This window comes from Mya arenaria, chromosome 10 (genome assembly GCF_026914265.1).
Source record: "Mya arenaria isolate MELC-2E11 chromosome 10, ASM2691426v1".
Taxonomy (NCBI): Eukaryota; Metazoa; Mollusca; class Bivalvia; order Myida; family Myidae; genus Mya; species Mya arenaria.
In genome coordinates, this window is record NC_069131.1 from 19733195 (window position 1) to 19751604 (window position 18410).

General features: G+C 34.0%; 1 protein-coding gene across 1 annotated transcript; it reads left to right on the plus strand.

Annotated features, from left to right (window-relative positions):
- Positions 1 to 8047: 8047 nt before the first annotated feature.
- LOC128206952 (sodium-dependent multivitamin transporter-like) lies at positions 8048 to 12497 on the plus strand. The gene is made up of 2 exons (XM_052909698.1): positions 8048 to 8586; positions 10432 to 12497. Exons 1-2 carry the CDS (start codon positions 8235 to 8237, stop codon positions 10776 to 10778), a joined length of 699 nt encoding a protein of 232 aa, XP_052765658.1. The 5' UTR covers positions 8048 to 8234; the 3' UTR covers positions 10779 to 12497.
- Positions 12498 to 18410: the final 5913 nt, after the last annotated feature.

Genomic DNA, 18410 nt, shown 5'->3' on the forward strand with positions numbered 1-18410 from the left:
CTTACTATTTATCGTTCATTTTCATTAAATTATTCACATGGATATCATTCACTCTAAGCATACGCTCTAGCCCAAAGATGCAATTTTGAAGCGATGGAGCTTTGTCACGCGACAAGCAAAAACAACCAAATCGTATTAGGGGTATAGTCGCCGGTCGGCTTGATGGACGAACTCGAGGTATAACAAGAATATTGTCTCATCAGCAAAGTTTATTTAAGATCGATGATCTACGGTTAGTACCAATGTCATTCATTGGTCAATATTTGTGACTGATAAATGGCAATAATAAACAACTACTGTCCTATGTTCAGGAGGTGTTAGGCAATATTTTAAAATAAAAGGTCCTCTTATATATGTATAAGCTTAATAACAAAGGTATTACTCAATTATTTCAAAAATAATATACTATTATATTATATTATATTATACCTCACATAAATTTGTTAATTATTCCGTCATGATCACTGTTGCTTGGCATTCGTAAACTCATAACCAGCTACTGCGAACATTACCCGTCAAAGTCAATTCTTAGACATTACTTTAAAAATGTTTAAAGAACTTGTCAAGCCTCATGTCCTGTGTTATAATATATGGTGGAATGTATAGTTCAGATTCTACTGTCATGATGCATGTCAATGAACGCACCTCCATGTAATGTTTTGATTAATCCAGCCTGCGTATCGTGCAGATGACATGCACGTCAAAATATGATACGATTCGATTTGTCCGAAAATTAATTTTCAAATTTCATTCATGCATTCAGGGCAAATCAACTACCGTAATAACACATAATTACATTATTGCTATTTAGTTGTAACATAAATAGTATCAAAGGATGGAGTTGATATTAAAGGACATGCTGTTGGCATGAGTCGAATAGCAAGCTGGAAGGTTTTATTTATGAAGACTAGTGATATTCTTTGTCCACCTTGAAAACTATTGAGTGTGTACGTCCGAAATAAATATGTCTGTTTCATAAGATAACGTACTCAACATAATCTCCATTACCTCGAGCTCGAAGATGAATATCCGTCATTTTATTTGTAATATCGAATATTTCGTAATGCCATATTCCGGCAAATACCTGGTAGTGAACTTAGAGAGAACGAAATAGTTGTACCAGCTTGTGAGCATAAAAACAAATTAAGATTTTATAACACGAAACGTAAATTAAAGAAGGGGGTGGATGGGTGTATGTATTGTGGTGTTTTTTTTTATTGTGTCGGTGGGTTTGGGTTCATAGGTTTGTGATTTTTAAGGGTATTACGTGGGTCTGTTTGTGTGCATTCTTCGGTGGATTTGGCAAGTTATTTATTTAACCGATTAATAGCTCACTTAAAAACACAGTTCATGAACTCTGTTTGCACAGGAAAAACCATACTTCCCTATCAAATGGTGACATATTTTAAACGATTAAACAAACATATTCATATGGAAAGTGCGGACCTATAAAGGTGCATGCACTTCTTGTGTTTCTGTATTGATTGTCGTTGGTAAACGTCTATCGAGCCCCGTAAAAATGAACAATTTGCTAGCCAGTTTGCACGCGCATTTTTGAACAATGAATGATGAACTTTTCTGGTTCCAATTTTATGGTTCAGTGGTTGCCGAAAATGTTAACAAATCAGACCGGGAAAAATGAAAGTAGTCCATTTTAATTACTCTACTTCTTTTTACCTTCAGAATAAATAAGAATGTGTGTGAGTGCGTACATATCGGTTAACACGCTATTTTTTTTACTTTCCGATCACGCCGTAAACGATTTGGAATGCATTTTAAGTGGACGCTTGATTTATCTTAGCGAACGTTAGAGCACAAGAACCTCAAAAGTGTTTGCATGTTTTAGTAAATGTTGTTTAAGGGCTGGCAGCGATGCAAAAGTCCATTGAAGGACAAAAACTTACAATGTTTAAAAAATATATTTAGTTTTGAGGTTCCGACGTAATCGAAGGCATGATTCATATATCTGTTGCAACATGAAAAGCTGTAATTAGGAGCTGAGCATTTTTACAAAAGCATATTTTATCAGATTTCTAATTAAAAAGCAACTACGTTTTCACGAAAATACAACAAAAAAAATGTTTATGAGTCAAATTCATTTGTACTGCCCAATCAACAATGTCTTGCGGCTTTGTGATGATTGCAGCTATTTAAGAAAAGATATAAGCATTTTTGCAAACCGGAAATAAAATTCATCAAAACTTAATACAACATGAATTTTTCAACGTTTTTGCTTTGACCTGCCCCACTCACTTTTGCATTGTGGCCGGACCTTAAGCATTTGTTTGGTCTGATGAACCAGCCGTTGCCTAGTGATTTAAAATTGTTATGGCAATATCACAGACTGTTTTTTGTCGGCAAGTTGTTTTACTAAGGTGATATGAACTGATATATTCAATCAACATTGGGTGCTGACATTATCAGGACTGTGGTTGGGCAGTTATTTCGATGGTAAACTGTAGGTAGGGATTGATCCACTCATAGGAGCCACCATGTCTGTGTACGCTACAGGTTATGATAAGGTCAGCAAAATCTGGAATAATTTTATAAACATGATGCATTAATTACCACCTAGCAATGATTTTCAAACATTGTTATAGCAAGTGAAAAAAATACAATTCATAAAGTACGTGTCTATGAAATTTGCATGAATATATTGGAGTTGAAATAAAACTAATACTATATGTTCTTATGTTAACAAACAAAAACTAAAATAACCACATTTCGCTATCCCTGTTTAGACGTTCCCTCGTAAAACATTATCTAAAGATAAACTTATGTTATCTATTTGAAATTTTCTAAAATAGTCTAGATACTGCAAAAGGCTATTAACATACATCATACCAAAACTAGGCAATTACAAACACTTAACAAAACAACATATTGAGCAAAGACATTTCAACGCTTTTTACTTTCAACTTAAAATAAGTAAATTTGACAATGAATGGACGTGCCCACGCCTTTACTCTGGTGAGAATCAACGGATAAATATTAAATGACACAGAATACAACATATTTGATACTCCTACTTTACTTTTAATATTTATGGAATTGTAGGCAGTCCTATACTTTTCGTTGTTCGAATATATAAATCAGTCGGTGCCTTCTATGAACTGAACGTGCTTGCTATTTTTAATAATATTTTTTTCTTATTTTTTGTTCCACAATTAGTTTGGCACATTACGTAGATGGCAGCGTATATTTACTTGTATCAAGCCAATAGGATATACAAGACATGACACAATATTTCTATAAACCTTAAGTACCATTCGTGTTTAATGATTGTTTGCATCCGATCCCCGTCAGGGTTATTCTCTCCCGGCCTCTCCTGTTTCTAGTAAAAAAATGGATTACACACTATTGAGTTTATATATTTTATAAGTTAAAGGAATTAACAAACTCCTTATTACGATTTTATTAAAAAGAGTGCACTCAACGAAGATTAAAAAACATAAACCTATATATTTCTGCACATTAGCAAAAAGCAAATGAATCAGAATAACAATTCAATAATGTTCATTGCTTCATACTGTGTTTTCTTGCTCCAGTACTGGTTAATCACTCGATGTAGATAAGTGTTTACTCTGTTACCGTAATACAATTAACTTATCACATTTGTATATTCTTGAACATGCTACAACTGCTGTTATAGTCCTTACAAGCTGTTACAGCATCGCTCCAGTATTTATCAAACCTCGACTCGAGGTATATGAGTGTTTAATACGATAATAAATTAACTTACGTTAACTTATAAATTACTGCAATCAATCATTATATATATGAAAAACTACAGAAACAAGCTCAGTAGCCAAACGTTTAAACAAAAATCCCGTTTAATGGCACAGGGTAAACGCCAAAGACATATAACACACAAAAACACATTCACAAACAAGAAACATTGAACAATAGCACAAAACTCCACAAACAACGCAGTACATATACACTATATAAACAACTAGGTATGTTTATCAAGGATTGTAAGGTACCGCCTTAGAACGGTCGGTCAAATGTAAATTTACTAGGGGTTTATATTATTTAACGTGCACTAACCGCACTCTTATCCAAACAATCCCGAGTAAAGTAAAAACGTAGAAGGAAAATCTTATCAAACTATGCATTAACTTAATAATAAGAAACTTAATAATAAAACAATAATATTAAACTAATAGGTGAACCCCAAATACTTCAATGATAAGGGATCCCGACTCTGTTTGCAGACGAAGGAATACAATTCAGAGAACCTAATGCAAAAACTGTTCAAAGATACGATGCAGTAATTGTTTAAAACTATGAACATCACTCACAGTCTGCCTTAACAAAAACAAGGTTTAAAACTGTGTGATTATAGAGTTTCATAATGAAAATCACCATTGTCCTAAACTGGTAACAAACAGAGAAAACATTATTAAAAATACAAACACGGTATATGTCATAGATAATCACGATAGGGAAGTTTAAATGAAACATATTTGACACAAACATAGCATTTCTCCTTGTACATTGTTGCAACAAAGCCTTGGAGTTTATTTGACTCAATTAAATGCAACACGTTACACTTCTTTAAAGATAATTGTATTTGGACATTTTGAATAATGATATCTTTGATAATTAATAATATATGTGATGGTTGTATTTATAATTGGTTATAGATAACTTAACTATTTCTATACTGGAACCAAACCAAATGAAAGTACTAGAATAAATTATTGTAAATGCATTGTCTCTATCTATGCGTTCGTTGTCTGAATCGTATTAAATTGATAGTCAAGCCATTATCTTCAGGAAGTTTAACAACATTGAAACAGAAAAATTGTACTGTAATAAGTATTACGTTTATATAAAAAAAAAACATAAAAAGGGTTGGCCTACGATATTTTCGAATCTCAGTTGCGGCCCCTTCCAAAGCAAAATTATAACGATATCGAATATGCTTTGTGCTTTCCCGTCGACAATACGGGAACCAGCATTTGGTTTCCGTTCCCATTGAGTGTTGCACTTGTAGGATACCAATATTATTGGTTCTCTTTAATGTCATTTTATTAGTTGCGTTCGTCTAGAAGCTTATTTTATATGCTTTAATTAGAATTATATTATTGCGGTAATCAATAACAAAGCAATCACAAGAACACAATCCCCATTTTTACGATGGCACTTGCAACAAAGATGAGAAATGTCATAAAGCAGCATGCATGGTCTTGTTCCCAAAATGCCGCAAGACCGCCGATGAGTTACAATTAGAATGGACCTGATATCACTTTTTATGTTTTGTTTCGGTATTTATTACAAACAGTTGAATTTGTTATTGTGACCGTTGACTGGCTGTTCACTAAAACAGCTGTTTTCCAAAATGAATATCAACCCATTAACTTATTAATCCTATGCAACATAGGTATATAAATGTTATTTAATGGCTGTGTTTTATGCTGATGTTATGCGTTTATCAGTCTGATTTAATTAGTACGATCTGCGCGCACTTTATATAAGCATAATCACTACCAACAACGCTATACGAAGTATACTCGTAAACCACATGATGTTGGGTTTGTTAATACGTTGGCTCTTTATCAGGGGTGGTTTATATAACAAATAACAAAAATTGTACTAAACATAACTTTAAAAATAAATGAACGAAAATTGGTTTGATTAAAATTGACCATCAATCATTGTGGGCTATCTAATCTACCAATGTGACAAGACAATCAAATACACGATGAACTTGGCCCAACACTATTAGCATTGGAGGTGCATAGGACTTGTCAGAGTGACGTTTAAATAAAGAATATAAAACATATTCGCTCTTAAGTGTACTTCATGTTTAATTAGAAACAATTAGTCGCACCAAACCATTTAGTTTTGCTAATAAATGTACAAACAAACAAATTTCAACCGTAACATATGATTGAGTGTTTTTTACTAAGAGTAAAATTGTTATTAAACCATGAACCTTTAATTTTTGGGTGCACTTTTATACGATTTCACAAGTCAATGGTTTTGATTCTTGCACGACTTTCGTAAATACGATCGTGGTCTGAAATGGCGCATTTAAAATTTGCAGCACATTTATCACAAGCAGTTGTTTTGTTACTCGCTGTAGCAAATAAAACCACATGTCGTCCGAAGTAAAAAAAAATAGCAAATTCGCAATCTTATGTAACAGGGGTGTTTTTGCCGGAGGTAAAAGGATGTTATGAAATGGATCTGTTTTATGATGGTTTAAGTGCGTATATCAGAATATCAGAATTAATTAGAACAAGCCCTTTACATAACCAATTCACTATCGACTAAGGCCAAAAAAAATACCTGTGTTACCGGTGACCCGACCGACCCTATTTTTTCCTCGCCGACCATAATTTATTTTTAGACATAAAAGTAAAAAAACAAAACCGTCATTACTTTCGTTGTTTGTCTGCCTCTGTCCCCTGAGAATAGACTTACATTCCTGATTATGTATTACCGAGACGCTTTGTCAGCAGGGAAACAAAATGGCGGATTTCGGTGATCCCTGTCCGATATCTTCAAATTGACAAACGCGTGTGTATAGTCCAAACACGTGGTTGTTCACAGGAGACACATTTTGCTGTCTTTATAATGAAAATATTTAGGATAAAGTTCGCGGTGTTATTTATCCATGTCCAAAATAAAACTTACTTTTTTAACATTATGCGTTGCGTATATCATGCAGGCTTCTTACGATTAGGCTTTGCGATTTCATGCAGGCTTAACTGCGAGGTTCCCATTTCATTAATCGTTACACTTATTTATCCACAGTTATCAATGGTTATTTATTTCGCCTAATTTAAATCCCATGAACTGAAATCCAAACAAAATCCCTGCGAAAGTTATATCAACATATTTATGGGAATGTGTCGGCTGCAGATCAAACGGTACAATTTGAGACGTCAGAGCACGAGCGGTAATAAGATCAAAGGCGCGTGGCTATGGTTTGTATTTAATTAAATCGGTCGGTCGGATACCGTAAAATACCGTTTGATTGCCAGGATTTCGTCTAGGCTGGTAAGTATGCGATCGAAAAAATATAATAATCAATAATCGTCGTCTGGGAATCTTAAAATAATGACCGTAGTGTTTGAATTCACTACGAATATGAATGAAAGTTTGATTGTTACGAGAATAATGATAAATTATAAATAATAAATTATAAATAATGAAATAAGATACGTAAAATAAATATATATCCGCGTTTACTTGTTCAATTATTAACCTACCTCCACATAAGGGAGGTCACAGTTTACAAGAAAATCGGCGATTTTCGTCAAGCAAATTAACAAATTTAGTTGATAAATGACTATTTCGTTAGAACATCATCATAGATTTGTAGAAATTGAAGAGCTGAATTTGTTTTAAAAACCGATCGCGTCTTATAAAGGAGTGTGTATACAAAAAACACACCAAATTTCATGGGCAAAATTGGCGGAAAAATACGGTAGTCGAAGGTAAGGAAAGGATTTCAGACATTGGTATAATATTTTTTTATGATTGATATGATGCAACAGAATTTTGCATAAAATCGAAACTGTAAAAAATAAATAAAAAAAATATCCCGACCGACCCTATTTTTTTCCGCCATGTTACCGGAAACACAGGTATTTTTTTTTTTGCCTAAGCAAAACTAAGTAAATTCGTAAACGACATGATTGTATGCAGTCTAGGTTTCGAATTTTATCATGGGTGGTTTATATAACTAATGGTGTACTGAACAAAACTTCAAAACAAAACTGACTATCAATCATTTAGGTAAGAGCGATCGAATTTAACTGCAGCAATTTAAGTGCCAGCAAAAAAAAATTGTTCTTCTTCGATACACTATGGGGTCTTATTTTACAAATAAGAAACCTTAGCATAAATATGCTTGGCCTTATGTGTATCTCAAAGTTTCATAGTGATTCGGTCTGGAAGCGTCGGCTCAGTAGGTTGCAATAATTTTTGGAGAGAGCATCGTTCACATATACAACGTGAGAATGACTACAGAACTTATTCATCAGTTTGGGGTCGCAGACTACATTGTGTTTGGTATTCTTATGTTCGGTTCCGTGGCGATTGGAATATTCTTCGCAATTAGGGACAAGCGTCACAACACGACGACAAATTATTTCCTAGGTAATCGCAAGCTTGGTGCGTTTCCTGTTGGACTATCGTTCGTTGTTACGTTCCAATCGTCCATCCTTATTTTGGGGTTTCCGGCGGAAGCATACGCATATGGCCTCCAATATGCAATGCAATGCATCGGCGTCCTGGCCGGTTACCTATTAGCCGCGTTGATAGCCGTCCCAATTTTCCACCCGCTAAAAATCACCAGCGTCTACGAATATTACCAACTACGTTACGGAACAAACGCGGTGCGTTATGTCGCGCTGACGTTGGGCGTTATTCACTACACGTTCTACATGGGCATAGTCATGTATGGGACGGCGCTGGCCCTTGAGTCGGCGGCGGGTCTTCCCCTGTGGTCGTCTATAGTGATGTTCTCCTTAGTCGCAATCATCTACACGTCAATCGGGGGGTTCAAGGCCGTTATCTGGACAGACGTTTTTCAGTCGCTTATCATGATCATAGGCATTCTCGCAGGTAGAGTTGAATAATTTGTTTTTTATCAACTATATTGTATACAATTTAAGCATTTTGACGTAGGACATATTACTATTACCATTATCTTAGACATACACCACTCCCTTCTGAGTATTATTTTTCACAATAAATTCATCATCACTTTATGGTTTAGACAATGTTTTCTTTCATGTATATATATAGTAGTATTTATTCATTAGTAAGGCTTGAACATTTGTGCGTCCTATTTAAATTCTATCATGGCCAAATAAACATAAAAATCTGTCAGAAATATCCATACCGAAAGATCATAAAAGCATAGCAATGTACATTTGCCATATGACCCAATACTACCAATTAGCATATGTGGTACAACAGTCGTGTACCTGTTACAAATGCAGTTTTAGTGGTTAGATAAAAAAAGGCCCCACCCTCTGTGATAACGAATGCGAAAATTCACTGCTGGCGCCGTAAAACAATTAATTTGTTTGTTCCTGGTTCTTTGAATATCATGGCAGTCTTGCTACATACCCAACACAACGTCACAACACGTCATGTTATTTTTTACTTTTGAAATATGATATCAGATTTAATATCGGCTTTTACGTCTGCAGTGGAATCTATAATGACTATTAAATAAATGAACGATCTGTACTCAGACAAAATCTGTTAGCAGGTGAATATATTGCATCACAACTGTTGGTTTGGCTACCTCTCAAGTCATCACAATCAAAAAGCAATACGAGCGTTTTTTGTTCTAGCGCCAAATAGTTAACGATATGCAATTTCAGTTAATTATAACTCGCAAAATCAAATTAATGTTGCCTTAACTGACGCATGAGGCTATTATTTTCAAAAAGATTCTAAAGCTGTTGAAATATTCAATAGAAAGCGATCAAACGGTACGATGCTCCCAGCACAATATATGATATCAACTCCGGTATGTGCTTTTATTACCATCATCAGAAAATATATGAATAATTTCAGCGATAATTATATCAAAACAGTTGCTGATTTTTATACATTTTTTTTTTGGATTTGCTTACCTAGTCAAACATAATATTAATATGTATGTATCGTGTTTCTTGAGACTTTGCAGTCAAGGTTAACCCGTAAACATGAAAGCACTTATTTACCTTTCTGTTTTCGCTGAAGGGACATCAAACAGTAGGGACGGTGATGATACACATGGATATCTTGGTATGATACCATAGCTCCTTTTAAAAAGACCCATTGTTTTTTTTTACTCGCTCGGTAGAATGCACCGATACACGAGTACAACGGGTTTAACCAACCCAACTGCGTTTACAACCCGATAATGACATAAACTCCGCAATAAAGTATTGTTATTTAAATGATATCGTTTTACATTCTAGCTCCTCCACTATTCGTTAAGTTCTCACTATCTGAAATAAGTGTTATAAATATAGATTTTAAATTCCTTTAGCTAATTCATATATAAATCATATTTGATATCTTATTATATTAAATAATTAGACATATCAAATGCATGTTATATGATATTGTATCCTCGATCAGTATAAAAATGTTTTTGTCTACATTAATTTTGCTCATTTTGTCACAGTGTATGACATAAATGAATTTGGAAACTTGGAACGCATGTCTACAAAGTCTGACCATGTATTTTTGTCTTCGTTTGCAATTTACATGGAAGTGGTTTTTAAGATAGATGCTATGAGGCGGTCGTGGTTTTATGTTGTGGGTGGACAAGGCTCCCAAGGTCAAAGGGTTGACAAAAACGGTGAATAAAATACAAAAAAAAAAATTGTGAGTACAAAATTAATAAGAGAGCACACACATTTCTACGTCTTTGAAAGTTTACACTGTTTTCGCCGTTTGTTTCAGTTCTGATCAAGTGTACCATTGAAGCCGGTGGGCCCGCAAATATCGCTCGACTCAGCAGCTCCCGAGTGAACCTGTTCAACTTCAATCCAGATCCGACAATCAGGCACACCTTCTGGACTCTTGTCTTCGGCGCACCCACCCAGTTTTTTTACTTGGCCATCACACAAGCCGGTATTCAGCGTATCAACTCGACTCCGACCATGAAGGAAGCACGCCGGGTGTTCTTTATTGCAGCGCCTATTTACGCACTAACATGGATACTTGCACTGTTCCAAGGACTCACAATATTTCATACTACAGCAACAAAGGTTGTGACCCACTCGGCTCAGGTCAAATTAAGAACTTGAATCAGATCGTTCCGTTTACAATGCTGGAACTGTTTCATGATAACCCGGGATTACCTGGGCTTTTCATTGCTGCCCTGTCGGCCGCTTCGTTGAGCACCATCTCATCAGGACTTAATAGTCTAGCTGCTGTCACTTACGAAGACTTCATCAAAGCTTTTGCACCGAACATAAAAGACACAACCGGTGCCAATATTTCCAAATTTGTAGTCGTACTATATGGTTTTATTTCTGTTGGGTTTGCTTTCTTGTTATCCAATGTAAAAGGACCACTAGGTCAGGTTCTGGCAGCATTTATGGGAGCAGTCAGTGGGCCGGAGGCTGGCTTGTTTTTGGTGTCAGTTTTTATCTATAAAGCGCGACCGAAAGTTGTAATCATAGGAACTTTAACAGGGGTTGCATTTACATTATGGTTAACGTGTGGTCAGAACTTTTCGGCATCTATACCAAATACCCCTTATCTCCCCTCCGGTCCAACGGACCAATGCCCCAGAAATTCAAATATTACATACAGGTATTCTTACTCAAATAGTACCATTTGGTATTCAAACAACACTAACGAGAACGAATATTCTGTACGCATGAATATCTTTCATACCTCAACGGAATCCGGCCATTCTGAGATTCCGTCTCGCTCTGCCTTGAATACGTTTTACAGTATTTCTTACATGTACTTTCACCTCATTGGAGTAATAACTGTAATCTTTGTATCGACGATAATAAGCCTGTTAATCCAGCCCAAAAAATCTGAACCCATCCACGCTCACACTACACTTCCGTTTTCCATTTTCATCCCGCCATTTCTTAAGAAGAGGATTATGGGAAAAAAGAAGAACATACCTGCGTGGCAAAATGGGACTGCCAAAGGGAATGAGGATCTTGAAGAGAGTGTCCCTTTGAATTGAAAGATATATACTGCTTATTTTTAAGTCCGCTGAGAACTATGGTTCGATAAACATCTTCTATACACTTTTAATTGCATTCGGAACGCTATCATGAAAATAAAACTATTTTTTAACCTTAAATTGCCATAGCGAGTTCAAATGGAATATATATATAGTTCATGAATGCCTTAATTTGTGACGGAAAATGATTCGATCCGCTTATAAACAGTAGTATCGCTACTGGAAATTTGACTAAATAAGGCATGTAATTTCAAACAAGTTTATTTCAGTTGCGTGTTGGTGTTTCGACATGATTATAAATAAACTAATAACAGGTGAACAATAAATATTATCAACATGACGATGCGACAAAGCCCCGTTTTGATTTATAACACATTATTATCTATTTTCATTGCGTTAGAATGTTTCTTATCGATGCTTTAAATAATAACATAACTGCTAATTTCTGCGGTTGCAAAATGTGAATACTCGAGCATCACGAATGACGACAAAAACAAGGATAAATTTCCGAAGTACAATAGAGTTGAGAATAGGGTAACAAAAAAAGGTTTCATATAAACACTTGAAAATTGATTTTTCTAAATGTTTTTCCGTTTTAACATTCTGTATTTACAGAAATACGTCGATACTTGTAAGATGAATCATCGATTTTGATCGATTGATTTTATTGTTGTTTATTTGTTATGTCAGATGCGCCAAATCGACAGAATAAAGTTTTGAAAGTACATTGACCAAACGTATTAGACATTTGAAATTGATGCTATGATAAGTAAACATCGTAATCTAATCTATGCTATCAGAAATATGTTAAGATTGTTAGAATTGTAACAAACGATGGAAAATCAATCAAATGCAAAATGAGGGGTAATTTTTTATAATAAAGATTTTACCCCTTGATTTTGCATTCGTTTGCATAATAATACAATACAGTGCCTACAAAGCCAATTCGTCGAGTGTGTGCATTTGATGGCTATTATATGGTTATGAATACTGACCGATGATAACAAATGTAAAATAATCCATTTTCAAGTTAGTCATGTAGTCGGATTCGTCTTCAGATGTCTGGTGACCTATTTTTAATTTGCTATGAGTAGGACGAGTTCTATGTGCAAAACAGGAGAATGTTAAATCTTATCGACGATATGTTTTAGAACTTCAAAGATTGCAAATACGGTAAATTAAGTTAAAATATCTTTCGAAAAAAGAGCTTTTATATAAACTGTTGAATTATTTTATGACATTTTTTATTGTAATATTGGTGATTTATTTAACATATTAGTAATTAGCTAACGAAAACCATTAAAAGATACAACAACTGTATGTGTTCACCAGGCATCATTTAAGTAAATGATATTGATTTATCTCATCACAATCACATACAGTAATATAATAATATGGAGTGTTAACATATCTTTGTATGGCACTGGCATAAGGGAATCCACTTCCGGGAGAATTTTAGGCTTGGACAATTTGAATCCGATGATAAAAAAACATGACCAAATATCGACACCACGTTCCCCAGCCGTCGAAATAATCAACCCAGCATGTGGTAGAAAAGGCACAGAAGTTACCTTTCTTCAATACGGATAAAACTAAAAAAGGATGTGACATATTATATTATTCGGGAATTTCTTGTGAGTGGATAAAACTGTGAAACAAAGGAGGCATATCATGCAAAAGACAAAAGAGCAACAACAAAATTGTCCCATACATCTGGGCGTGTTATTCTTACCGGGTCAATATATCCTCCATAGGTGAAATTACTTGAAATCCAGGTCCTGGTCTGGGGTTTACTCACACTTTCACACAAAAGTAAACGGAAAAGAAACATGAAATTAAAAGGAACCTGATCAAAATCCGTCAGGGTTTACGTAAATGCGTTGGAGGTTTAATTTCTGGCTGAGTGTCACCCATTGAAAGAGAAACGTACTTTTGATAGATTTCAATTTATATCCTAACATTACATCCCCAACGTTAATGTTTGTTTCACACCAATATGTTCAGATATGTAAATCCTGTCAAATGTTGACTGATAATGTGTGTATTCATCTGCTTCTGTTTTGTCACGAGAAAGAAAAAAAATATCGTCAACTTCTCTGCGATATACGACCATTGTAGTCTCAAAACATCTAAGTCGATTGTGTCGATGATTTGTTCTGACACAACGTACAAACTTGTTTGCTATCAGTACAGAAAGTGATAATTAGTTAACTATCCAATTATGATCGCTGTATTTAAAATGTTGTCAGAACTTAAATGCACTTGTATTTTTGTTGTTGTGTTTTTCTTAATCATATATTTGCTGTTTGCTATAATTCGGCTTAATATACCCTTTTCTGTTTGAGAATCCCGCAGAGTTTAGAAAGTTATTTGTAAATCAGTGTGTTAATTGTATAATAATATTTCAATAGTTTCCTATACTCCGTTTTATTATCTTGCTGAATGATATGATATGTATTCATAAATGTTTATTTACTGTCTATACTGTTGTATACAATTGTATATACGTTCGAGTCTTCAGTTTTGGAGGAATAAAATAATCTATCTATCTATCCGAATTTTGCTCGTTATTTAAGATCCTGGTTCTTCATTAACATTCAAAATTGTAAACGCATTGCGCCTGGGATCGTAACAATATTACTGGAACAAAGGTTTTCCCCCATATTATAGCAATTTACTTTCACTTATATTTCTATATCTTTAGTATACTAGTATGGATTTTGGAAAAAAAACACACGTTCACATCATGATAAATCATCCATCAAATACATGGTCTAGGGCTTTCTCTTAAATGTGACATGCAATAACATAATACGCAAAGAGATGCGGAAGTCGTTTGTGACGGGACAGGAAAGGATAATTTCAAGAAGGATTTGTGGTAATGGTTTCATTATTTGTACGTGTGCTGATGGTGCACTTACTGGTAATTATTTTGGTAAGTATGGAAAATGTTGTCAACGAAATATTTATAATAACTAAAATGCCCACTTTGTGAGCATGATAAGAGACTGGAACTGTTTAGTGAATATTTAAGACGCACCTTAGTTAATATATCGTTCCCACGAAATTAAAACAGGAAGTTTCAAATGCATCCGAGAAATTGAATTTATTTGTGCATGAAATAATACATTTATGGAAAATATTAATTATTGATATCGAGACTGTAACCATACATTTAAAATCTAAAAACGCAAATATATTAAATGATTGGTGAATGCTAAAAGATTCACTGTGACTTAATATTATGTTATATGTATAAATAACGTGTTTTCTGCACATTTCTTTCAAAATAAAGTCGGTATCTTTCATAAGAACCATTGTTTTCGACATTTCTTCACCCTTTGTGGTATATTAAAACAATTGTTTAAATTGTGGAAAATCTTGTTTGAGAGTAAGAGTGCATCTTTAAACAAAAATGTCTCTAATATATATTAATTGCTGCATTCAGTATGCATCGTATGGTCATTTACAATGGTTTAAATGAAAACATGATATATTGTATATAGTGTGTAGTGCGAAATGTCATATCTCAGTCCTCTTCGTTCTCACACAGAAACCGTGGTGTCAATGTTTTGTTAAACTGAAAACAAACCGATAATAACCGTGTGCAAACTGTTCAACAAATAGAAGAAATAGACATCAATGCTAATAGCCATACAGGCTAATTGCACAAAATAAACTATGAAAGTGCACGTTAAACACAGCGAATTAGCACCGGGTTAAACAATGTTTAGATATTTGTATCGAAAGGATATAAGTATTTCTGAAATGTAAGTTAAAGTACGATACGATCCGATTTGTCAGAAAATTAATTTCCTATTTTCAATTCTGCATTCTAGGTAATACAACAACCGTAACGTAACTACACATCTAAGATTCGTATGGAAGGCTGGAAGTTTTTTATATCTCTAACAAATATGTTTGTTTTATAATTTTTAAACAGGCAAGGTCAAAGACGAATATCCGTAATTTTATGTTGAGTTGTTCTAGTGCTACTTAATAAAATATCCATCAAAACTTATTTATTTGACAGAATGATATTATTCTGACCACATTTTCGTTTAGATACTTGATCAATTAAAGATAAAAGGAAAAAGACGCTTTATTTTTCTTGATATTCCCAATGCAATATGTTTCTATTGAACACTTGTTTTATTCAGATATTACAACTGATCCAGATCATGCTTCATTTGTCAAATTGATCAAAAGTATATGGACCTCTTTTCCCGTAGTTTGTATTGCATTATTATTGAATATTGATAAACATAATTTTATCAATCATAAAATATGTATTATCGCATCAATATGATCGAGTTTTGCAACGTACATTTAATGGAATGAGATAGGTTTAACGGGAATTAGTCTAATATATACCGATAATACAATAAAAGATACAGGGACTATAATTCGTAGTCAAAATGTAAATTATAAACCATGTTTAGAGACAGAAGGTATGGGCCATAAATTGGTAAATAAACTAAGAGTGAAATAATAGTTGTACCAGCGAGTGGTGTGCATAACCTACAAATGAAGATGTGGGTTTGATAAGATAAAACGTGAAATAAAGATGTCAGTTCTAAGATATAAACTATTAATATGAATTTCAGAAGTACACATGTGCCAATGGAATGATAGGGGAGGTATCAGGAACCCATGTCTCATCGAATTAGTCCGCGCTCGACAAAAAATATGAATATGCCACTAACTACTATATCGCGGCAACAACCATACATGTGGCAAAATCAAGTTTTTGGATTGGAATACAGACAATCTTGAATATCATTTAAAATACTTATATGTTATCTAAACAACACACTGATTTGGGCTCATTGGACACGAAATGAAAGCTTAGTCAGAAGTCTTCAAGGTCAATGACATGCTGTTTTGATGTAATGAAACAAAAATATTGTATAAAGACTGTGCAAACATATGAAGGTGATCACTTGGGACATAATAATAATAATTGTATAAATATAATTATAAAAAGAAAAAAATAATTAGACGGCAGCCGGAATCGAACACATTTTCTCTAGGACTGCAGTCGGGCACTGTATCCATTAAATCATGGTAGATATATGCTTTGACTGAGTGTCATGTATACTCAAAAACAAAAGACTGCAGAATGTCTTAACACTGAAACGATAGTTTTTAAATCTTGATATTATTTTTTTTTATTAGAATTTTTGTTGTCGATAGGGTTAGGTGAGAAACAGAGGCCTTATTCAACATATTCACACTATTATTCCTAAATATAAACAAATGAACACTCCAAAGCTGGCATAGGTCCTTTTCCGGATAAGCCATACTAATGATTACCTAATATATCGTAAACTGATAGAAGTACAATGGGCAAATTTATATACTCCTCATTCGGATTTTAAAACATAGCATTTGTTACTATCTTACAAGGCTGTTGATGTGAAATAACATTAGCATAACAAAAATTTATTTTATTTGTATCTAGATTTGCGATGTATATTTCTGTATATTTACTAGTCAGTGGCTTAGTTCTGTTAATAATCGTGTCATGCACCTATTTTATAATAACACAAGTTCACTGTTTATATATATTAATACCATACATTACCACCAAACAGAAATACGTATATGTTAATACTTAGTAGAAACTACTGATAAAACATTACGTTGTCTAAGAATAAATAACAGCACTCCTGGGGTATGATATCTTGAAAAGTAGAACAAAATAAGATAAGAAACCTTGATACGATGAAATATGTACTTGTATGAAATACTATTAGTACCTTCCCCCTTACAGCAGGTCCTGGAGGTACTAGTCTTTTTTATAATCATGGCAGTGCGGAACTGACTATTACTGCCAATGAACAGTTTCAATCAACCCGACATTGCCTTTTCTCTCTTTGGATATGGTTTATGCTTTCATGAAAGGAACAATTTGGTAAGATGAATTGTTATAGGTGTATTGGCACCGCTTGGCTGGACCATTTTGGTTCAGGTTTATAAATATTGCTTATTTAATACTTAAACTAGGAAGGTCAAAGTTTAAATGTTATTTATTTCCCTAACGATTATGAAGAAGTTTATATAAACTTACGCTAAGCCATTTATGTTGGCATGCTGTCGCGCGAGAGTGTGGTCTTGTGTTGTGGGGAAACCCACTTGTACAGGTTGGTGACCACCAATTAATCTTTGAACAAAGCCATCAGATAATATTGTTAAGATTCATGAACACCACAGTGCAGATATCTTCCTATTTAGATAATCACCATTGATAAATAATGATGCATTTTTACCACACAGATGGTACAATCTTGATAAATAATGGTGCATGCTTTGACGCAAATTATGTAACAGCTACCCACCAACTTCTCCTCACGACGGTTTCTCTAGAATCGTTTGGCGGATTCCTTGGACACTTGGCCGGCAGCTTCGCCAGTGATTAATGACTATTAATTTATTTGACCCCTACAATATAATCACGTAATTGAATACAATGTCATAGTCTGTAATTTCCTGCCAATGTGTCAGTGATACAGACATAAATCATATAGAAAATTCATAAAGGGTCTGCTTCTTTATAAGTGCTATAGAAAGAACTGTTTGACAAAACATAATCTTGAAAGTTGAAGGCATATTGTTGAACTATTTTTATATGACTTTCTTTAATATAATCGAATATAATCAATCCTTTTCAATGATTTTAATGTCAATGATATAAAAAAAGTGTAAATATGACCAACCTATATTTAAC